Here is a 23686-nt window from a genome sequence, read left to right as displayed (position 1 = left end):
TATCATGGCATCATTATTCATATTTTGTTAGCGGAGCCAGTAAAAATAAAGCTTATTCTCTGTCAATCCCACCAAACTGAACGTTATTTTCTTTCCAACAATGAAGACGGGTTACAGCTTATTTTCTGTCAATAGAATCAGTTAATATTCAAAAGCGGTTATGCTCTTCAAAATAGGACTACTGGCATGGTAATATTCCCTTTCAGGATCACATTCGGCTTCTGATAAACTCACCAAAAAATACTAACTTGCTCGTTCAACTATTTTGCTCAAGATCCTTCGCTCAAATCGCTCGCGCTAGAAGATTGAAAATGGTGCAGATGGTCTCTGAGCCCCCAGAGCGAGATGGATTCCAACGCCGGTACAGGCTGCACCTCAACCCCCATGATTGCAGTGTTCGAGACTCCTGGCTTCAAAACGCTCATCTCGCTTCAGTCAGTGCTGTCGCGAAAGAATCAGTTCATAATCAACCGTCTGTAAAAATATAAGCCGGTGTATTGAAAAATATAGCAGTGATAAAATTTATTTTAGACCATTGTATGGATAAAGAAATATAAAATGTAGAATTATTAACTTAATCCGTTCCAAAAGCCCGCATTGTTATTTTTTCCACCATGCAGCCGTTGCAACCTGGCAATCGAGTATGGAACGACAGTTGTAATCGTAAGATACCAGGTGGTTTAATGCCAGATAATTGCTGGACCTTCCGTATATCTCAGCGGTTGACGGCCGTTGTACGTCACATTCATAGCGCCAACTTCCCTTTGGTGAAATCAGACGGTTAATCTCCTGGAACTCTATACCCAACACAACTGAATCGTGCGAAACTAAACTGGTAGCTACTTCAGCATATATACAAGCCATCTATTTCCCTCTAATTGCACGAATTCCATAACTTAAAGCACATTAATCGTATATACAAACTGATCTAGTCTTTAATTTAGATGCTGACCGGATTTATTCTGGCTGAGTCTTCACTCTAGCCAGGTTCTCAAGTATTTTCAATTTTTGACGTATGGAAAGCCTCCGGAAGCAGTAATAGTTCTAGAAAATAAATGGTTTGCACACTAAACGCTACAGTACATTATGCGGCTACATAATTTTTCAGGTTCTGTCGGTGAGCACCTATGTAAGATAGGCCCTACGCTAAAAATAATAACCTGTAGTCTGTAGGCTCCAAGCAGCATTCTGAATTGTATTTTTTTTTTGATTCCCCCTGATAAATAGAAAGGATCATAACCCACTTTGGACTACCGTAAATGCTATTCGGGAACGGAACGAAATACGGACGGGTACTACCCATTTTGGAAATGTGGAATGTCATGAAACATCCATCTCTCGGCCCACTACCAGCTAAACCCATCAGAAAACCACTGTTCTCTGGAGACGTGCTGGCTGGCACGAATACATGCCAATAGCTTACGTCCTTCTTCGATGACTACAAAAAATAAAATCAGCAAGAATGAACTTCTTTGCAATTGCTCATGGGAAATGCTAAACAAAGTAACGACTACATAATTCTTGATACAGGGGGAACGAGGGATAAATCGGTTGGAGTGAAACAATGTCGGTAACAAGTATGTAATATCCTTTTTGCTGCATTACAATAGGATAAATTCTTCTTGCAGTCTAATTTTAGGAAGAGATCGTGTCGATTGTTAACTTATTACGATGGGAAAAAAACCATTGTGTACCCGAACAGAATGTAGAATGTACGAAGAATATTCTATTGGCTTTCTTCGATTGTAGCAAGGCTTCGAATAACTCACCCGTAGAACCAGCGCCCCTATATCCTACGCTTGCAGATATTAGTTGATGTAATTCGCCTTCGCCGCCCTTTAAAATACATCTCCAACAGGAAATAATTGATGCATCTTAAATCGAATATCTTTCTATGGCAGGCAATCTTGTGCACCAGCTCTCCTCGATTTTGGCAACTAAACACCCAAGAAGTGGAAATCGGGGACCCCTACTGCTCCCTAATAATTGACACTAGCCATCAGCATGGAACATCCCAACAAATTCTAGATGTTCTTTGTGGTTGCTAGTTGCACTCGTAAGCTTCTTGTCCTTCGTAATTTAAAAATTTACCCGGTCCCGAATTCACAACCCACAGTGCTAGTTGAAACTTGCTTTTTGACAATCGGGTATGAACGATTGTGTTCCTGACAAAAGTTGTCAAGTTGAGTTTTATACTTTATAAACTGTATTGTTATGTGGACAAGGAGAACATAATGACCAGGAAGGCACTGTTTCACCTCAAGTGCACTAGATTTTTCCATGAATTGCGTTTTACATTTTAGATATCTTTGTATCACTTCGGCTTGCTCGTATTTAATTGCATTCTTCATAAAAATATTCAGCAGGAGGAGTTAGAAACATAAAAAATAATTCTAGAGAATCTTCCTACTATGGAGAATATCTAGGTCCGTGTTTAGCAGCTAGTATTTAAACCTTTCACATGCTCTACCAACCTTGAACCCATTTTTTTTTAGTTTCATAAGATGGAATATTTTTATTTGAATCTCCCCTTTTGAACAACTGCTTTGGGCTCCTGGTGATCCCACTATTTAGGCGCTGGGATCCAGCGGTTCAACCTGCCACTTTTCAGAACTCGAATTGCTGCAACATCTGCAAAAAAAGGTGGTTTCCAATTTCCAAATTGAGGGTAGAACTCTACCATCTGTAGAGTTGATTTTGATGTTTGTAGCGCCTCGTAGCTCTCTCCAACGCTTAGCAAGCATCAACAGGACCACAGTAGGCCTACCAGAGAGATTGTAGACCAAATGGTCCGGTATATTAGAGAGCGTGATCAGAGAGCCACAACTACAATCTGAATTTAAGGATTTATTCTGGCTTCAGAGTATCTTCCTCATCGATAACAATTGTACTTACGATAATGAGCGCTTTTGTACTCGGTTCTACGGGTCTTGTAGGCCTTCAAATTCTCAAGGTTCTTGACAGTTCAACTGCCTTCAAAAAGGTCTCTACTGTTAGTCGTCGTCTTCCAAGTGTCACTAGTGGCAAAATCAACTCAATCGAAAAGAAGGAGAGTGAAGAATGGCCAGCCATCATTGAAAAGGAAGCCAAGGACTACTCAGCCTTTTTCTCGGCCTTTGGAACTACTCGTGCTGCTGCTGGATCTGCTGATAACTTCAAAAAAATCGATTATGGAATCAACTACGAGGCTGCAAAGGCGGCTAAGGCTGCGGGGGTTGAAACTTTCGTATTGGTTTCCACCATAGGCGCCAATGCCCAGTCTTCGTTTTTGTACCTCCAGGTAAAGGGCCAATTGGAAGAGGACATCATAGCTTTGAAGTTTCCCAGAACCATCATCTTGAGACCAGGGATCCTTTTGGGCGAAAGGGAAACTTCTAAAGGTTTGCTTAACAACTTATCTGTTGGTGTATTGAAGTATCTTCATGGTACCCCTCTAACTTTCCTTGGTAACCCAATCTTTGGCGCAGAAGTCGCCCAGATTGCTGTGAATGCTGCTCAGGAGAGCTTTGAGAAGGGCGACGAACCGGTGGTTAAGTTTTATGAAGCTAGAGAGCTTACTGAGTTGTACAAGAAATTGTGAAGTTTTATATTTGTTCTAACATTAGGTGTATATTCTAATTTTATTATGATAACTTGTTCGAGACATAGTTGAAGTAGGCTCGAATAAAATACAAGGTGCTAATTACAACCGTTGACAGCGGACAACGTGAGACCAATCCTCAAAGAACTACAAGTACAAGTAACATAAATCATGAAGAAATTAGCAAAATGAAACCATACATTTTTACTCGACACATGGGCACTTCTTGGAAGCATCATCGGTAAGAATATGATCGTCTAGCCAATCCTTACCCATATACCTTAATCCACAAGGACAGGTACCCCAGTGATCGAGCTTGTCGCTTAAGTTATGTAATCTCTTGATGGCTATGTTGTCAAACTTGAAATGTCTGTTGAGAAGATGTTTCTTGAAATCGTATGGTCTGTTAAACTTTCCCAGTTTATGACGGCATTGATTCTTTGGAAACTTACAAGTAAATCTGGATTCACTTTGATGTGTTCTCATATGTCTGGACATATCTCTGGTAATTCTCTTTCCACATACGCAACATACCTTGTGGTCAACAAACTGACTTTCAACCAAAGGAACAACTATATTAGAATTAGAGTTCACCAACGTTGTCATGTCTGGATATTGGTTGACGTCAATATTGAGAGGCAACTGTACCCCAGCATTAGGAACACTTCCTAGTGGTAATTGTTGTGGTTGATAGCTTGTGTAGTGAGGTTCAGAGTGAGGAGCGTACATTGGTACGGGGTAAGAACCAAGCCTGCCCTTATCCTCGTATTCACCAGCAGCGTACTTTAATTCAGGAAGAGAATGGCTTTTCACTTGAAACTTCTCGTCTGGATGTTGTTGAGTTGGTTGGTAGTTGATGGGAAGTGGAAGTTGAGAATTACCTTGTAATAAGCCGTTACCAAGCAGTTGGGTTTGGCTAGGTTGTGGTTGCAAATGAGGTTCCGATAAAGATGTACCGTTTTGCAGCTGAGCCCTTTGTTGCTGGGATTGCAACATTGCCAAATTGAAAGGCGTGTTGGCAGGAGAGAAACTCCCAATTGAACTGACTTCGTTGGGGTTCAACATGTAACTGTATGACTCCTTGTAGTCATAGTCATTGTTAGTAGAAGCGGCAGAAGTATTGTGACCAGAAGTCAGCTCACCATCGGATTGGTATTGGTAGACTTGGTTGTGTGTTATAGCGTTGTTTGGAGCAAACAATGGCTTCTTCATCATTTGTGTCTCTGCATCAGGCTGGTATGATGAGATACTTGACACAGGTTGGTGATAGTTAAGCAATTCCATTGTACTTTATTATATTAGTTAGAAGCTGAAGGATATTATAAGAGAATGATAGTAATGTTGGAAGGATAAGAATTAAACTTAGGATTTATAGTGTTGTATTGTTAGTGTAACTTTATCACAAAATTCTCTGGTGTAGATCTTCCTAGATTTGACCTATATATATATATATTTTGGATTGCTTTGTAACTGTTCGCAGTCGCCTAAGTCACAGAACACTAAGATATCAGGAAAAACCTAATGAGGTTAGTTGACGGAGAACAACTAAGGCGTGAAAGTATTGGAAGTTTTAGCAAGATATTTGTAGCCAAAAAAAAATTAAAATCGAAAATTACCTATAAGTTATATATCTTTGAAGGGTCAGATTTAGACTATAGAAGACATTAAGAAGTGAGGGAAAATATTTAAATAATATTTTATTTTATTTTTAGGTAAGGCAAAAAATATATTCCAATATTATTTAAGAGGGTAATGCACAAGAAATACCTGAAGTTGTGAGATTAGAATGATATAGACGATCGTGTTTGTTCTGTTCCCTGAATGCCTTCGTACAATCAGGAAAGACCCTACATAGTTTTTGGAAAGAAGTTCCTACACGTGAGAGTTGCACTGCGAATTTAAATTAAACGAAAAACAATTGCTTACTTTTGATTCAGCATTGGCGAAAGATGTATTGAATATCAAATCAAATGTAAGAAAATAACTTAGAATACTAAGTAAAGCAAACTTGGAAGGGCCCTTTCAGGGTCAAAAAAAAGGTCCGGTAGCGAAAAATAAGCAATATCCAGGATACGACCAGGAGGAAAAAAGCATCATCATGTAAAAAATTCCAACATGAATCAAAACAATAAAACATTTCTAAATCAGTTTAAATCAGTTCATCACTGGAACGCTTAGATTGGTATTACTTTTCTTCAGCTTTCAACCAAGTCCTTTCCATAAAAGACTAAGGGAGTAAGAACAAAAAATATATGTGCATACAAAAATACGGAACATACTTAAATAATATAAACATGCAGTAAAAATAAATGAGTTTAGAGTTCCAATTTGATATGCGCCCTTGTTGGGAGTCCCGTTTCGCATATGTATGAAATTCGTTTTTTTTTTTTGCAAAACTTCCTAAACCCCCATTGCCCTACATAAATTCTAGAAGCATTCGGCTAACCAGACATATTGTTAAATACAGGAAGCGATTTAATTTTTTTACAGGTTAAGGTTTTTTAAAGGGTTTTATGTCATGTTGGCTTCCATGAGGTGGCCATACTCAAAAAAAAATTGGCTCTAAACTTTATCTCTTTTTCCGATTCTTACTTGAATCTTTTGGTAGAATGGGCACCAGCATGAATATTTTTTAGCGGAACTTCAGCATGACTGGCGTCCGGGAGAATTGTTTTCCTTGCAAGCATTCGTAACACTTGCACAGTTGTAAGATCTCACCAAGATTTTTACCTACAATAATAGACAACTCTTCACTTGCAGATAGTAGCTAGCAAGTTTATTGCCTTATTCGATTATTGTTTATCTTTTATTGGAGTGAGTTAGGTGCTTCCTAAGATTTTTTTCATCATATTCAGAATCCAAAGCTTTACTCTTCAATTTCCTGAATCATTTGTGTTGATTTTTCATTGTCGTTCGAAGCAGCTTCTGAGTGAAAATCATTGCAACTCTAAAGCTGGAAAAAAGGAAACAGGTTCTACTAGCCGAAACCTAAAACCGAGTAAGCACCTTAGGTCAATCACAACTGCAACTGCAGTCAAGCGATATTCAATCATTTCATAGAACAATGAGGAGTTACGAAACATGTTCATCGGCATGAAATCGCTGTACGTAAGAGGCAAACATGCTGTAGCTACGTATATTTCCATCTCCAGACAATGAGCTGCAATTTCAGCTTCAAGACTAACATTGCCAATCTCTATTCTAAGGAAATATATCTTGTCTCCTACATGAAACCCTTTCGTTGTCTTGTCTCCTGGTCTACTTCAACCGTCTAAGGTACCAATCAAGGGTACCTCGGTCGGGGAGAAACGGAATCTGAAGTTTTACATGCACTTGGTGAGTTTTATTGTCTGTATGCAGCTCTTATGGAAATGTGCACGGTGATAGTAGTTCCTTTAACTCAATAATCCCTTGGTATATTTCCCAGTTTCAGCAATAGTCAAGACTGGAAACTTCCCTCGCCCGTGCCATTTGATTTAACATTTGTTCAGATATCCGTGGTGGAAGTTTTACTCAAATTGATTTCACCAATATGGAAATCAGAAATCCTGAAAGGAGATATTTGTTCGATCTCCGAAAGTTGAAAAAAAGGCAGTTGTGCGCAGGGAACAAGCCTGCTCGTTTATGGAAATAATGAATACATCATGTCAGCTGCGTCAACAGGGGACCAGGGTAAAGTAGACGCTACGAGCCCCGGCTTGGACCCTAATCTAACTGCCTTTCATATTCCTTTGTTTTATGTATGGTTAAAGTCTATATTTTTTTCACTTCATACGTTATCAGGAAATAAAGTGTGTCAGGATAAAAAAGCTTAATGCAACTTTTCGTTTACCAGAAACATACATAAGTACTGTATATAAGTCATTTTCCACGCCAAGAAGCATCACATGAAAGAGAAGAACTCGGTAGAGGCGAGCCAGAACCTGTAAAAAGGAAGCCTGTGATAGTTATGGAATGCCCAAACAGTTCCTTGACAAGTTATTCCGTTGGAGGTATTGGGTGATAAACAAATTAAATCAAGAGAGGAAGATTTAGTTTCCATATTCGACAATGTTTGTCCCAAAAAGAACTCAATGGGCCATAACAAACTATATGCTGTGCAGTGTGCTTGATTGCAAATTTCATTCTGGCTTTTGACGAAACTCTATCGTCGTCAAGTCCACTGAACCGTTCGTCCATTTTGTTAAATTCACTTTGAAATGAATTAAACAAGCATTTACTGAAGGCTATTGAGTTGATACAATGGTTCTTTTGGCTAATCCTATATTTGAAGACAATTGCTGATGGGCAAAAGGTATAATCTTTGTGGATAACATTTTCCGCCTAGGAGTTATGAGCTTGTCCGTAAAATTGTACAGTATCTATGCGGGTGATCTTATAGCCGCTTTGTCCCACTAGATTTTGTGAATTCCCAGAATAGTAATTTCTATGTATTTGAGTCTTCTACTTATCAGATGCCAACTCCACAATTGAAATAATAAAATCTCAATTCAATGCAACTTGTCATGGTGGTAAGCAATTCAATCGTTCTCCTCTTAGAAAGTCTCGTAAGGTGATTTGTAATCCTGTTTGCTCAGAGTCCCCTCCTATTCTGTTCCATGAAAATAATTCATTTTAGCATTGCTTATTTTGCTAGAATTACCAGCTTTAGTCAAGACTAAGGGGTTCGCAAAAAAGAAGCTGCAAATAAAGTTGCTTGCTGTAAGGCGAATGTTGAAGGTGAGCTTGTATACATCTACAGGCAGAAGATTACATATAGTGTACGAATCTGTAAGGATCAAGTAGTTAACCCGCCTTGGTTAGAAAATGGTTGGCCAAGTGCATAACAAAACGTAGGGGACAGGGGAACCAGAATTGTGACAAAAAATAAGATGTGTTCTACAAGACGGCTGTTGACATCATTTCAAACAAGATCAAACAGTTACTTCATTAAGAGTTGTGCAAGTTCAGCTTGGCAGCTCGATCCAAATAATGTTCAGGTAATGAGCTGATTTTTTAAAATTTCAGGGGGCCATGTATTGGAGACAGGAACGGCTTTATTCAGCGAATTGTAGGAAATATTAAATTTTACACTGCTGGGATGAAGGGTAGCACGAAATTGACTAGCAACTGGCTCTGTAGAGCACGACCAGGCACAGAGATATTTTCTAAGTGCTTGGTCAGTTGTACAAAATGAGCATTGAACCAGATGAGATACTGAATGTAGCAATATGTCTTGGTGAAATCCATGTACTAATACGTATGTTTCGGAGAACTTAGGATGCTTTTTACAAGTAGCTAAAATGGACGAAAAATATGAAAAAATGTTGATAATATGAATAATTTTTTTGATCCGCCGACTTTGCGGAGGGTTTTCCACGATTTGCGGTGCACCTTATTCAGTTCAGTGGTGAAATAGATGATCATTGAGAGATATGGTCCGACATTCAGTTTCTGAGATGGTCCAAAACGATGAGCCGATAGGAACAGTATCTGAAAATTTCGGCGATAGTTTCGTTCCGCCTCATGAAATGAAAATGGTGAAATCGGTGCTAAGAAATACCTCAACCTCCAACTTCCAACGAACGGTATTGAATAAATTTCGATGACACGACCTGCCATGCAACATAAATTACTTGCAAGACGAGCTGCAATATGATGGGAAGTTATGCGAGAGAAGTGAAGATCGAACAATGTGCACTGAGAGTTATCATGTATGGGTGTCACAAGTCGGTATTTTTCAATTTCTGCGTAGAGCTCATAATAACGCGGGAAAATTCTAGCCTTGTTGCCAGAGTTGCCGCTAGCGATATACGAAAAAAGTATCGGCTAGTGGTTCTGTGATAAAATAATGCAACAGAAAAATGCATTTGTCTTGTATGTAGGATAGGACGGCAAGCTTCCAGAAAAGGATACAAACCTGCAATTGCCTCCAATGACAGGAGAACCATTGCAGGTTAGCTGGTTTTGGGGGACTGAAATTCGTGGTCACGTGCTTCCCATACAAAACGGTCCAGCCTCAGTGGGTCGCTCCCAAAGCGAGCATAGCATTGTCGAAAGCGTACAAGGGATTTGTTTATGGTCGGAAATAGTTGCCCTAGGTGCCGGAAGTGCCTAGAAACCATAACCGGAAGTCGTTTTTGGCACAACAAGCATAAGCTGCTGGTTTCAGAATCTACTGAGTCAGACGGCACTGACCAGGTTGTTAAATTCTACTAAAGGCAAGTCATATATAGGTGGGTTATCCTGGGCAAATTTTTGGTTAAAAATTTAATAGAGATTGTTTTATTTGTCAAACACTTTTGTATTCCTAGATTATATTAACGTGGTCAACCAACTTAGTCACTCCTTTAAATCCAAGTTGTTGCCTCTGGTATGTACTGATTGAATGAGAAATGGAAAATTGAAGAAAAAGATAGAGACGAAAATAGCCAGAAATGAAGTGAAACCGGGAGGTTTGAGTAGAAATCGGAGTGAAGTTTGAGAGGTATGAGAATTGTCGGATCTGAAGCAATTTGGCTCAGCAGAGAGTAAGCGGGACTGGAGAAAGAATCGCTAGCACGAGAAGATGGGCTAGTAGGAGAGTTGAAGTACAATTGATAGTGGAAGAATTCATACAGAAGGACTTTAAGGATAGGAAAATTCTAAGAAGACTGTGGAGTAAATTGATTGAATTGATTGCACGGCTCTGTTTCAAGCAATTTTGCTACATTACTGAGACCGTTAGAATTCGCAGACTTCTTCGCTTTCACTTCCGATCCTTGCTATCCAGACCAGCTACCCAGATTGCCTGCTCCAGTTTGAAATTTTTCAAGCTCCACACTTCACCCCTTCCTCTGCGTTGGCTCTGCCTTATCCGCCGATTGGCTTCCACATTTCAGTACCCCATCTGGTGTTTACACCAGCTCGCCTCGCAGTTCAACAGTATTGGCAAGCAGAGTAATGTCCGCCCCCGGATATGTGCCGATCACCGGAAATCACAGCCCTGGCTGCCGGCCGTTGGAGTGCTGGCCGACAGGGCTGGTTTAGTGGTGGCTGTTTTGGTGCTGGCTGTCCTGCTGGCTGTGAATCATAGTCCTCGGAAGTGGTTGGCGGCCAAATTCGGTTTTGTGTCCGCAGACCGGAGCCCGACCGGTTGTTTTTGTCTGCATGGCCACCTCCTTCTTTTTGTCTGTATATCTGAAATTCTGTATATTGGCTGTGTTGTATGTTTGTGTGCAGTGGCGTAGGCTGGTTTTCGCGTCTTCTCCTGTGTATAACTGGTGTCTGCAGTCTGTCGCGCTTGCCGATTTCACATCGCACTGTTGATTGTTTACATCTGGTTGAGTTCGTCAGGAAGTGGTGCGAATGGCAATCCCTCCAACAATATGATGGTGTCATATGGGTGAATTTGCTTAAGCCATGTAGCCTCGATAGCCCACCTGGTGCAGAATACACAACCTTGCACTACTGTGCAATTCCATTGTCGGCAGCCAAGTGTTTCAGGGCAATGCGCAGCTCCTTCAACCACGATCTGCCTGCTGCACAATTTTCACTCAAATCCTAAATCAACTCTCGCTTAGCTCGTCACATATTTTCTTTCAGACACTTTTGTTAGTTTTCCATCCACTCTTCTTCTTTTCCTCATCTTCAATACTAACAGTTCCCAATCTAGTCGCTCCTTAACGCTGTGCAATGAAGTTCTCCAAAGCTGCTATTATTGCTTTCGCAGCTCTCACTGCTGCTGCTCCGGCTGCTCAAGCAGACCCAGACTGTACTACCAAGGTGTTCCACGGCCACCACAAGCATAAACGTGCTGTCGTTTACGACTATGCCTACGTCACCGTCACCGTCAACGCTAACGGTGACCCAGTCGAAACCAGTGCAGCTCAGCAAAAGGCCGTCGAAACAGAACTCGAAACGTCTCTGTCTCCAGCCCCTGTTCCAAGCTCCTCCTCTTCGTCTTCATCGTCGTCTTCTTCTGTTCAAGTTCAGACTTCCACCTCTTCCGCCGCTGCTGAAACCCAATCCTTCTCGTCCTCTGGAGGTATCGCCGGTGACTTGGGTGCTTTCCAAAACCCATCCACCGAATTCCCAGATGGTGTTTACTCCTGTTCCACTTTCCCAGCCGGTCAGGGTGTCATTTCCTTGGACCACTTAGGATTTGGTGGATGGTCTGGTATCTACAACTCGGACACTTCCACCGGTGGAAACTGTAGAGAAGGTTCGTACTGTTCCTACGCCTGTCAATCGGGTATGTCCAAGACCCAATGGCCAGACAGCCAGCCAGCCAACGGTGTTTCCGTTGGTGGTTTACTCTGTAAGAACGGAAAATTGTACAAGACCAACTCCAGATCCAATTACTTGTGTGAATGGGGTGTTGACAAGGCTTCAGTCGAAAACCAATTGTCTCAAACTGTAGCTATCTGTAGAACTGACTACCCAGGTACCGAAAACATGGTTATTCCTACTGTTGTCAATGGAGGATCCTCGTCGTTGATCACCGTCGTTGACCAACTGAGCTACTACACCTGGAAAGGTGGTTCCACTTCTGCTCAATACTATGTCAACAATGCAGGTGTATCCTGGACCGACGGTTGTGTCTGGGGTACTCCAGGGTCTGGTATTGGTAACTGGGCTCCTTTGAACTTTGGTGCCGGTTACGCCAACGGTATTGCTTATTTGTCTTTGATTCCAAACCCTAACAACTACGACTCATTAAACTTCAAGGTTAAGATTGTCGCCGACGGTTCTTCTTCTGTCAGTGGTCAATGTACTTACAGTAATGGTAAGTATAACGGTGGTGGTTCTGATGGTTGTACCGTTGGTGTTACTTCCGGTACCGCCAAGTTTGTCTTGTACAACTGATAAAAGAAATTCCATATATCCCAGAGCAAGATATTCAATTTTGTTTTTTTGATCATTTATCACAAGCGGGAATTTCCTGCTGTATCTGTATTTCTTTCTCTCTTAAGCCAGGCAAAACTGGTTTTTGTATATTATAATGAATGTTGTTTCAATAGTTGGCACATGCCTTTGTAAAGTTGATTAAGTGAGTCCAAGCCCGTAAAAACTGTTTAAGCAAGGAATTATTTCATCCTGACATATCTGGAGGCGTTAATGTTGCCTTGTACAGGGTTCATCTAGACATATCAAACAAGAATGTCATCTACAATAAATTATTTTGGACACATGCGAATTAAATATAACTAAAAATACAATGCTGAAATTATTAGAGTCGAAATGAAAGATGATATGAAAGTGTGAAAGTATGTGAAGCCAATTGTTTAGGCAATCAAATTCCAGAACTTGTCCCACAAGTTCTTTGGTTCTTCTTCTTCCCATTCCATTTCGTCAATTTCTCTGACACCAGAGTCGATGTCACATTCGTCTAATGGAATTAAGAGAGACCTGACGCTCATCGACTTCTTACCGTTGAAGATGAAGTGGAACACGATGTAGCAGGCGACAAAAAGAATAACCGAAACGTAGGCGGTGAAGAAGTCTGTAGCGTTGAAGTCCCAGAAGACAGAGAAACCTTGAACGAATACCAAGATGAAGATAGTGATACAAGCATAGTAAGCATTGACTGGACACCATCTAGCCTTGAATGGCAACGAGTCTCTTGAGATGTTTCTTGACTTCAAGATGTTCATGAATCTGATGTGAGTGAAGGAAATCCAACCCCAGGCAATCAAACCAGAAGTGGCAGTGATGTTCAACAACCAGTTGAATGCATTGTTACCCTGGCTGGAAGTGGCCAAGAAACCTAAAGAACCAAAGGCAGCAGTGAAAAGAACGGCAACAATTGGAACACCTTGCTTGCTTGTGAACTTAAAGAATTTTGGAGCAACACCGGATTGGGCAAGACCGTACAAGATACGAGAGCCACAGTACACGTTGGAGTTGGCAGCTGAGATGATTGTGACCAAGATGACAGCGTTGTAAACATCTGGTAAACCCTTGGTTCCACAGTTTTGAATGGCAATAATGAAAGGAGAGGAAGCAGTGTAAGTTCCGTCGTTGCCGGCCAACTTTGGATCATCGTAAGGAACCAACAAACCAATGAACAACATACACAAGACGTAGAAAACCAAGATTCTGAACAAGACCTTTCTGATAGCAGAAGGAACTGTTTTTCTTGGGTTGCTAGATTCACCAGCGGAGATACCAACCAATTCAGTACCCTGGAAGGTGAAAGCAGCGTTGATCAAAGAAGACAACCAACCCAAGAATCTGGCGGTATTGATGTTGCTGCTGACCAAGATACCTGGACCCCAAGGACCTGGGTTTCTCCAGTATCTGAAACCAATTGGACCTGTCTTACCAGCACCACACACCATGATGAAGGCATAGATCAACCAGATGAAGACGAAAATAACCTTTAAGGAAGCAATCCAGAATTCAACTTCACCGTAGTACTTAACAGGGAAGAGGTTGAAGACAGTCAAGATGACGAAGAAGATAGCGATCCAAGCAGCAAGAGGAACAGCGTCGGTCCATCTCTGGATGACTTGGCCGACAACAGACAATTCCAATGAGAAAGTGATGGCCCACGAGAACCAATAGTTCCAACCGTTGGCAGCACCCAAAGCTGGGGAACACCATCTGGTGACGAATTGGGTGAAAGAACCAGAAACAGGAATCAAAGTAGCCATTTCTCCCAAGGATTGAGTGACGGAGAAAGCCAAAGTAGTCATGAACAAAAATGAAATAAGAGCAGAGACAGGACCGGCGTCGGCAAGGGTACCACCAGTAGAAATGAAAAGACCAGTTCCAATGGTACCACCGATGGCAATCATGGAAATCTGTCTGGCCTTCAAGGATCTCTTGACTTCACCGAATTCGGAGTTGGAGTCATTTTCTTGTTCGAAAGTACGGTCGTCCAACAAGTCGATCTGCTTCTCTTTTTTGTTAGAGTTGTACGAAGACTGGTTGTTCAATTGAACGTCTCTGTAGTCGCCGATCGAAGAGGAGTTCTTCTCGAAGTCTGACATTTTGATGACACTAACTAGCTAGACAAAAAATCGGAAAACACTTTTCGAGTCACAAGGGGACTTAAGAAGTATCTGGGACAGGCACAGTTTATATAATGTGAGAACTCAAAGTGAAATCGTAGGGATTCAAATCATTGTTAGAATCTTTCAAAAAATAATAATTTAGATAGAGAAATGCAAGGCAAACAAAATAAGAAAGAATTATCTACTGGATGTATTGGTTGCTTTCTTTTTAGTATTACTACACAAGGCTAATCTTACTTCGTTATCTCTACCACAAATTCATGACTTCGGGTACTTCCAAGAAAATAATGCCTTACTTCCCTCCATATTCCACTGGAGTAGCAGCACCTGCACTAAAAACTGGTTTATTTCAGTGGAAGACAAGAATTAGATAAGAAAAGTGGGGTGTTTCCAATTTTCTGTTGTCACCATACCACTGCAAACTGGTCAATTGAGGTTTTGGCTGTACATCCTATCTACGATGGCTGTCTGCTGTTGTCTGTGGCATTCGTGGTGATGGTCTTCTCCTGGTTTTGTCAGCTGGTTGGCCAGTGAAGTTAAATTGCAATCTGAAGTATTTTTTGACGTAGGTCTTAAACAGAATCTCATCGCGAATTTCTTTTTTCGCTGTGGGCAATGCCGTTCGCAGAATGCCTAACAATGTGAAGAATGCCTCGACTAAGTCTCGTGCTTTTCACGGAACAGTCCGTTTACGAACTTGCCCTGGAACTCTCCAAGGCATTTGGAAATGCCTTGACCCCTAACGGAATTTGAGAAAGAGCCCATCGCACACGGTTGCTTTTAGAGAACAATTGCAAATGAGCTCTGATCAACCAACATGTTTTAGATCAATCTTTCGATAACAGATTCGTGGGGTAGCTTCACCTCATTTACATTGGCATTTGAGTCAATTGACAGAATCGGGGCAGTCGAAAGAAATCTTGTTTTGCTTCAGACTTTGGTTGTTCTTTTCCTCGCCAATAGTTGCATTCCTGCTGCGTCCCACTCAAATATACGAAACAGGCTGCGGTTGAAAAACGGCACATCAGGTAAAAACGGGGCAACTGAGCCCAGTGCAAGATGAAATTAGAGTGAAGATTGGAAGCAATTCCATTTGCAAGGGGTGCTCGCTAACAATGACTAACAAATATTTCACACTAGTTTCGGCTCGGCCCACTACATCGCCTTGGTTCGCAATAAATTTTCACGGCTAGAAAAGTTCTGAATGCTCTTGTCTGGGAGGTTGTGACGGTTCGTCTCACGACGTGCTGCCGCCTTTGTCGAAATTTTCTTACCGCGTCATCGTACATCGATCTGGGTTATAATTTTTAAACTAATTAACGGCTTTGTTAACATTAGCAAGTCTTTCGCATCCAACCGTTATTGCCAATATAACAAAAGCTTTGGTTCCGCCTTTCGGCAGATTAATATTAAAAATTTTGCAACTGGTTATGTGATGGCAGAAATATGACTTGAACTGGCAACCCTAGTTTCAGTAAATTTGGTAGTCAAGATTTTGCAAAAGATTTGCAAACTACTTCTGATAATTTTCACCCTTACAAATGGAGCTTCAAGCAAGGATTTTAAAGGCTAGACATTTCTTTCTCCACGATACGTAAACAATAAATAGTGATATCTCGAAGTTAAAAGTACTCTGGATCTTGGTGATATCTGGATCTTGGTGATTTCTGGTATACCATTCAATTCTTGCCCACATATTCCATTTATTGGCTAGTTTAATAGCATATAGCCAAAATCGCGACTCTACGTGGAAATCGAGCAGAGTCGCAATCCACTTTTTGCACCCATTTCGCCATATTTGCACTATATGTATTTATACTATATTTCTCCAGTTTCTCCCCGATATCAGCTCTATTGTTAACCTCGTAGTTTGCATCTTTCCTTTAACACCGACGTGACAAAACGCCATCAGGCTCAACTAGGAAGGACTCCCAAAATGACAATGACACGTCTACCGTGATTGTGCCCCTGCACCTGCAGAAAGATCCTTGCCTCAAATATATAACACATCTACTCTTCTCGAAAAACAGATGAGTGTCAATCGAACTTATTTGTAGATCAACAACAAGCAAAAGTTGTGTGGACTTCTAGAGCCCGCGAGCTTACGGCCTGGTTTTAGCAGTTTTGTTACTCTCGAGACCTTTCTTGACTGGGAGTGAATTAAGAAGTTTTCTGCATTTTTCAGTTTGGTTGTGCAATTCGATAAGACTTCAGCATCGAGTAAGTTTTCCAACGAGTCAATTGCCTTCTATTTCAGCGCAGAGAGCTCTACAAAAGAACCGAGAGAACACTCTCTTACATTCGTATACCAATTCCATTCGTTACCGCAAACCAGTAGATTCCTTGTTGTCAATGAGTTCCTCTGAAGACGAAATCGTTCTTTCGAAGAGAGTCAAAAAAACTTCCAAAAAGAACGGATCCATGACCAGCACTGCTGCCAGTGAACTCGACGATGATCTCCCATTGTCACAGCGTAACAACGGTGTTGTCAAATCCAAAGACACATCTGTAGATGAAGACTACGAAGAGCCAATCGCAGAAAAGGTGAACAGAAAACGTAAGAGTGAAAATGGCTCTTCTACAGTGCCTAAGAAAACAAAGAAGGTCAAAACCGAGACAGATGCATCAGCGAAGAAGTCAGATAAAGAACCGAAACAAAAAAGGGAAACAAAACCAAAGAAAGAAACAAAGTCCAAAAATGCTGCAGTGAAAGCAGAGAAGGATGAAGACGTTCCTACTTCGCAAAACGAAGAGAAGGATGAAGATGAAGATGAAGGCTATAAATGGTGGGAAGCTGAAGACGTTGATGGAGTTCAGAAATGGGAAACTTTGGAACACAATGGTGTTCTTTTCCCACCTGAGTATGAACCTCTCCCTCTGCATGTGAAGTTGTACTATGATGGGAAACCAGTGAAGTTGTCCTTAGAAGCTGAAGAAGTCGCTGGATTCTATGGTGCCATGTTGGAAACAGATCATGCCAAAAACCCTGTTTTCCAAAAGAACTTCTTCGGTGACTTCTTAGACGTAATCAAGGAAACTAATGGTTCTGATGTTGAAATCAAAGACTTTGAAAAACTCGACTTCTCCAAGATATTCGCTCACTTTGAGAAACTCAGAGAGGAGAAAAAGCTTCTCACGAAGGATCAAAAGAAAGCCATGAAGGAAGAAAAGGAGAGAATTGAAGAACCATACAAGACTTGTTTATTCAACGGTCACAAGGAACTCGTAGGTAATTTCAGAGTAGAACCTCCAGGTTTGTTCAGAGGTAGAGGAGCCCATCCTAGAACTGGTAAGTTGAAGAGAAGGGTCTACCCTGAGATGGTTACTTTGAACATTGGAGCTGGTGCTAAGATACCTGAAGCTCCTCCGGGTCATAGCTGGGGTGAAATCAAGAACGATAACACCGTTACTTGGTTGGCTATGTGGAGAGAAAACATCGCCGATTCATTCAAGTATGTTAGATTTGCTGCCTCGTCTTCCATTAAGGGTGTTTCTGATTTCAAAAAGTTTGAAACGGCCAGAAGATTACGTAGTCATGTAGATGCCATCAGGAAGGACTACACTAAGATGTTGAAGAGCGAATTAATGCAAGATAGACAGATGGCATCTGCAATTTATCTTATTGATGTGTTTGCATTGAGAGCTGGTGGCGAAAAGGGTGACGATGAAGCGGACACTGTTGGGTGTTGTTCTTTAAGATATGAGCATATTACCTTGAAACCCCCTAACAAGGTTATCTTCGACTTCTTGGGTAAGGATTCCATCAGATTCTACCAAGAAGTTGAAGTTGACAAGCAAGTGTTCAAGAACTTGAGGATCTTCAAGAAAGCGCCTAAACAACCCGGTGATGACTTGTTTGATAGAATCAATCCTACGATGTTGAACAAGCAATTGCAGAATTACATGAAAGGCTTGACAGCTAAAGTTTTCCGTACCTATAATGCCTCGAAGACAATGCAAGATCAGTTGGATTTGATTCCAAATGAAGGCACAGTAGCCGAAAAAGTTGTGAAGTTCAATGCTGCTAATAGAACTGTTGCTATCTTGTGTAATCACCAGCGTACGGTAAGTAAAGGACATGGCAGTTCTGTTCAGAAAATCAATGACAAGTTAAAGGAGTTGATGTGGCAGAAAATAAGATTGAAGAGAATGATACTTGTTTTAGAACCAAAATTGAAGAATAAGCAGCTGCATTATTTTTGTGAAATCGATGATCTTGCAAAGGAAGATGAAGAGCACATTCATCACACAGTAATTGCTAGACAAAGAGAACAGGTCTTGAAGAAGATGCAAAGAGATAATGAAAAACTAAAATTGGAAAAGCAGGAGATTTTGACTGAAAAATCAGATGAAATCAAAGAAAAGATGGCCAAGATTGATGATCTTGAGAAGGAATACAAGGCTGAATTGAATGGCGCAAAACCAGAAGTAAAGAAGAATCTCACTGTGGAGAAGTTGCAGCAGCAGGTTGAAGTGATTGAAAACAGAATTGTTACCACGACTCTTCAATTGAAAGATAAGGAAGACAATTCTGAAGTTTCCTTAGGTACATCCAAGATGAACTATATCGATCCAAGATTAACGGTGATGTTTTCGAAGAAGTTCGATGTTCCCATCGAGAAACTCTTCACCAAGACCTTGCGTGACAAATTCAAATGGGCCATCGAATCAGCAGATGAAAACTGGAGATTCTAAAGCTCACAATGTATATATACTTGCTGAATGCTAATAGGTTAGTTAAATAGTACTCAAGGTACAGCAGGCACGGCAGCAACAAAGCAGCACTCTTAACTGTAAAGTAACGTAGAAATCGGCCGTTAGCACTTATGTTCTGGATTATATTTGAACATGATGCATTAAATAGGTTTACATATTAATTGAAGTTTATGAGTACAATTCTCTACTTTGGTGTCACTGTAGGTGGCAAATTTCCCTAAACCCTCTACCTCTTTCCCAATTCTGGAATGATGTACGGAGAGCAAGAGTTGCGAATATCTATCAAAATTAGAGATTCGCTATTATAGTGATGCAGAGAAGAAATTTGTGAAAATAATGATTTGGCTTGCATAGACATTGAAAACGAAATAAACAAATTGGCATAAGCGCCAATTGAATAAGTCAATAAAGCATAAATCCCAATATTAATTTGTAGAAATAGTCATCAGAGTTGACAACGTCACTCAAGCAAGTAAGCAGAAGCTTTGGAGCACCGAAAGAAAAGCGAAAACCACATCGCGATGATTCAATGCTATGCGTTTCTGTACGGGAAGCACTTTCGTTCGCACATTACTATGAGATGAAACATGGCACCAATATGTGGCAAAAACCAGATATTTCTCGAGGCTAGTTGCAGCCGACATGTGCTGGATGAATATCTTGGTATTTGTATGGACTTTTGGTTGTCTCATCGGAACGCGTCTCTCGAAAAATGTCTGTTTACATTTTAGACGTGTACCTATGCACAACACGTCAATACAAAATATTTTTGATGCACGTTAAAGGCTCCTTGCAGCTATTCAGATTAGAGCCGTGTGGTTCGTGGAGTGAATTGAAAGTACTTGAAATTGACGATTGCCTCACCAGATGGGCCCATGGTGCTGGGTGTGTCCGAGGTTGTAGCAACGGTAGGATAACTTCAAGATGTTCTTCGCGAGACGGTTGCCCGCAGAAACGTTATTCTGTCTCTGATGAAATCGCTTGTAGCTAAGCTTTCATCGACAATAGGTACGTCTGCAATAGAGGAAACTGCAGTATAAGGGGAGGAACGGAAACAAAGAATCTCCGAGAATGCAGTCTACATTATTTTAGTTGAGGCATATGGAATGGCTATTTTCTTCGTTATAGACAGTCATAGATAATAACGTGGATCTCTCCACCAACAAGTTCCTGAAACACAGTTTATTTTATTCTTTCTGTTGGTCTTCGCTTCGAAATCTCAATATATATACTTCAATGGACGCAGATTTCTTCTTTTATTTCAGAAAAAGCCAACTTCTTCCTTATTTATGAAGTAGTTCTTTCAGATCTCCTGCCAGTATAGACGACTCCACACCAACGACCATGAATGTCGCTATACTATTCCTTTCGTTAATTATATCCTCGTTTGCTGAAAGCATACCGGTGGAAACACAGGTTCCAACTGTTAGACATCACCATCACCATAACCATCACAAAGATCGTCAACAGATTTTGGTTGATATAGGCTCGCCAGCTCCTACTATTGCTTTGGTACAGAGAGATGGTTCAATGCCAACCATAACCGGGAAACCTACCTTAGCAGCAACCTCGTCCGCAACCTCCTCCTCATCCACAACTTCCTACTCATATAGCATAGCGATACCTGTAGGCAACGAAAAACTGTCTGGTTCCCCATCTAATCCTTACATCTATTCCTCATCGCTACCAGACAATCTCGTGTTTATTGTCGTTGGTGCGATTGCAGGATTACTATTGATCATACTTATCTTATTTCGACTCATTACTTGGATAATCGCTAGACGCAGAGCAAAGAGCGAAAAAGAAGTATACTTTGCAAATTTCAACAGCGGTGGCTTTTATGCTGGCAGCAGCAGTGCCAGTTCTTTCAATGGACTTACAACTCCTTCCAATTCGTCATTTTTGGAAAAGGCGTCCATGGCTTCTACCTCCAATTTACTCTTATCCAAGCATAATTCTATTATACAATCGCATTTTGAAGATAGCAGCAATTCCAGCAGCAGTCAGCAAGGTAGATCTTACCGTGACGCTGTCATGGGTAATAATAACAGCAACGCGAATCTCAGCAACGCTAATAAGCGTGGTTCGATGTTCATAAGTCCTGTGTTAGAAGTCATGCATAGCAGAAGTGCATCCCAATTAGAATTGCCGTTGTATCATAAAAGCATATTCCAAGCTCCAAATGGAAGTGTACTATCATTACTAGACCCCGGTACACCTACGTCTACAAACAACAATGACTCTCTAAACTACGACATATACGGAGCTGAGAAGTTCAACTTGTTGCAGAACTACACCAATAGTGACATTGAGCTGAATGGTGAGCTGGTCAAGCCACAACAACAACCAAAACGCTCGAGACCTCCAAGTCAGTATCTTGAAGACTTGTTAAATGGTGAATTGTAGACAATGGTAAACCGGTGATTATTATAGACAAACAAAAATTTAATAGATATCAGCATAACAATCAAGTAAACTCGAATTTGCAACCAGAAATAATATCTGCTCGAATTCAAAGGTGCACATTGCATTACTGCACCATGTACAAATGAACTTAAAAGAAGCTTTTTTGCAGCCAATCATACGTCGTTTGATACAAAATAGCAACCTGCTCAACATAAATGTAGTGGGCTAGGACATTTGGATCTCTAGAACTACTTTTATTCTCTAAATCGGACAGTGTATATACAAAATAGACTATAATCGATCACATAGTAGAATATAATTGATAGTCTGCTACACAGATGCCACCTTCGATCTGTGACAGGATAAAAATTCCATAATCAAACAACAACTTTTACAAACTGTCGATTCTCTTACGCTCTGGTTTAACTTCCTTTCTTTCCATACTCCATCATTAACGTCTGTATTGATTCAATAACAGGTTGCTACAGCTCCACGAATTTGCCTGCACGCACTGGGCGCCTCCCCACAGTGTAGCGTGCTGGCTTCTCTCACATGAAGTCCATATCTAATCATCCCGTCTTGCAGGTAATAATTGGTTGGATGAATGATTCATGTTTCTAGACAGGATACAGCTGAAGTGGGTATCCCCTTGGTCGTTGACATTAGTGTGCCGAATCCGGACACAGGCATCGTTTCCATTTTTTCACCATCTTAAGCCCAAATCCAGATAACTCCTTTCTCCTTCGATTGCCATTGCAGGATCCATTACGTTGCAATCATCTGCTCCACAATTGGCTCCACATTTTGACACCAAGTGCCCAAACCCCTCATTTCATCAAAATTTTAACATGTTGAAGCTCTCCATTGCTGTCAAGCCGCTGTACCTTGTTGCTCTCTCTCGCCCAGTTGCCAGAGCTGTGCACCTGTCTGCGTTCGCCAGAGCCAAGGGTGACACTTCCTCTATCGATTCGTTCAGATTACCTTCACAAACGTCCATCAACGAATGGGAATTCAAGTACGACTTCATCCCCAAAACTGCTGAACCAAAGGTACCTCCTCTTACCAAGGAAGCAGTCAAGCAGGACATTGCTCAAAACAAGGCTAAGCAGGTGGAAAGGGAATTGTTTACCAAAGAAAGCAATTCGTCCATCAAAGTTGAAGCCAATTCTGCCGACGTTTTCCACGGAGGTGAATCCGTTGGTGCCGAACCTGAATTCTTACACGACAAAGGTAGCAAACCAGTTGACTCTTCTACTGTAGGAACTGCCCATAGTGCTGAGAAGAAGACTCCTGTCAACAGAGAGAAGTACATTCAATCATCCGTTAACCCAGTTATCAACGATGCTGAGGTGGTCAGCTATGGTGACAGCGAGGTCTCGCACAAGACTTCAGAAGTCGACAAGCAAACCCCAGTAGTTGAAGATATAGAGCACGACAATCTCCATCATGCTGGTGCCGAACATCCTGAGGCAGAGTCATCCTCTTCTTCTTCTTCTTCCGGATACACCGTGCCCTTGGTGTTGGTATTGGGTGGAGGAGCTGGTTATTACTATTACAGCAGTTCCGAGAAGAAGTAGGTCTTTAGAACTAAATAATCTGAAGCTAGATAGTGTTCAAGTTCTGAAAAGATGCAAACAAAGATATTGAAGTAATTCAATGAATGATGTCCTTCAGACGAATCTCTATCAATGTTTCAGATCAATTCTAAAGCCAATGGCTTCCAAGACAACCACCCAATTAGAAGTGATTTGCCAATGAGCTTATACAAATATATATGTACATGGAAATGTATGAAACATCTAGAATAAATAGATAGTATATTTACAAGGACGACACTACTATATAGATTTATCGATATAATGCTAGAGACGTCTACAGCGATTTAGTTTTTGAACTTCGCAAAATTCATTTGAATGATGTCCAATTGTAAACGAAGTTCAATTTTATGAATTTTTCATGAATCATTTTTTAGCAGAAAGTTCAACTATTTCTTACGAGAAAGTTC

General features: G+C 41.0%; 7 protein-coding genes across 7 annotated transcripts; 5 read left to right on the top strand and 2 right to left on the bottom strand. All coding sequences in view use genetic code 12, as the record gives it.

Annotated features, from left to right (window-relative positions):
• Positions 1–2899: 2899 nt before the first annotated feature.
• Positions 2900–3580, top strand: PICST_46234 (predicted protein; the record flags this gene model as incomplete). Its single annotated transcript, XM_001385024.1, has 1 exon — positions 2900–3580. The coding sequence occupies one exon, from the start codon at positions 2900–2902 to the stop codon at positions 3578–3580; it is 681 nt and encodes a 226-aa protein (XP_001385061.1).
• Positions 3581–3784: 204 nt separating this feature from the next.
• On the bottom strand, positions 3785–4318 carry PICST_60734 (predicted protein; the record flags this gene model as incomplete). Its single annotated transcript, XM_001384663.1, has 1 exon — positions 3785–4318. A coding segment is annotated over one exon (534 nt), but the record flags the coding sequence as incomplete, so codon positions are not given.
• Positions 4319–10992: 6674 nt separating this feature from the next.
• On the top strand, positions 10993–12556 carry SUN4 (putative beta-glucosidase Septation protein SUN4 precursor (Soluble cell wall protein 3) SIM1 (putative)). The gene has a single exon (XM_001385023.1). It carries the CDS (start codon positions 11234–11236, stop codon positions 12404–12406), a length of 1173 nt encoding a protein of 390 aa, XP_001385060.2. The 5' UTR covers positions 10993–11233; the 3' UTR covers positions 12407–12556.
• Positions 12557–12719: 163 nt separating this feature from the next.
• CAN2 (arginine permease) lies at positions 12720–14699 on the bottom strand. Its single transcript, XM_001384662.1, has one exon. The coding sequence runs from the start codon at positions 14533–14535 to the stop codon at positions 12826–12828; it is 1710 nt and encodes a 569-aa protein (XP_001384699.1). The 5' UTR covers positions 14536–14699; the 3' UTR covers positions 12720–12825.
• A 2212-nt stretch (positions 14700–16911) lies between these two features.
• On the top strand, positions 16912–19254 carry TOP1 (DNA topoisomerase I; the record flags this gene model as incomplete). Its single annotated transcript, XM_001385022.1, has 1 exon — positions 16912–19254. The coding sequence occupies one exon, from the start codon at positions 16912–16914 to the stop codon at positions 19252–19254; it is 2343 nt and encodes a 780-aa protein (XP_001385059.2).
• Positions 19255–20619: 1365 nt separating this feature from the next.
• PICST_31918 (hypothetical protein) lies at positions 20620–21681 on the top strand (the record flags this gene model as incomplete). The annotated part of the gene is made up of 1 exon (XM_001385021.1): positions 20620–21681. One exon carries the CDS (start codon positions 20620–20622, stop codon positions 21679–21681), a length of 1062 nt encoding a protein of 353 aa, XP_001385058.2.
• Positions 21682–22529: 848 nt separating this feature from the next.
• On the top strand, positions 22530–23258 carry PICST_31917 (hypothetical protein; the record flags this gene model as incomplete). Its single annotated transcript, XM_001385020.1, has 1 exon — positions 22530–23258. The coding sequence occupies one exon, from the start codon at positions 22530–22532 to the stop codon at positions 23256–23258; it is 729 nt and encodes a 242-aa protein (XP_001385057.2).
• Positions 23259–23686: the final 428 nt, after the last annotated feature.

The sequence above is a fragment of the Scheffersomyces stipitis genome, chromosome 5 (assembly GCF_000209165.1).
Source record: "Scheffersomyces stipitis CBS 6054 chromosome 5, complete sequence".
Classification (NCBI taxonomy): Eukaryota; Fungi; Ascomycota; class Pichiomycetes; order Serinales; family Debaryomycetaceae; genus Scheffersomyces; species Scheffersomyces stipitis.
Note: the sequence above shows the minus strand (reverse complement) of the source record. Positions and strands in the feature narration are given on the sequence as shown.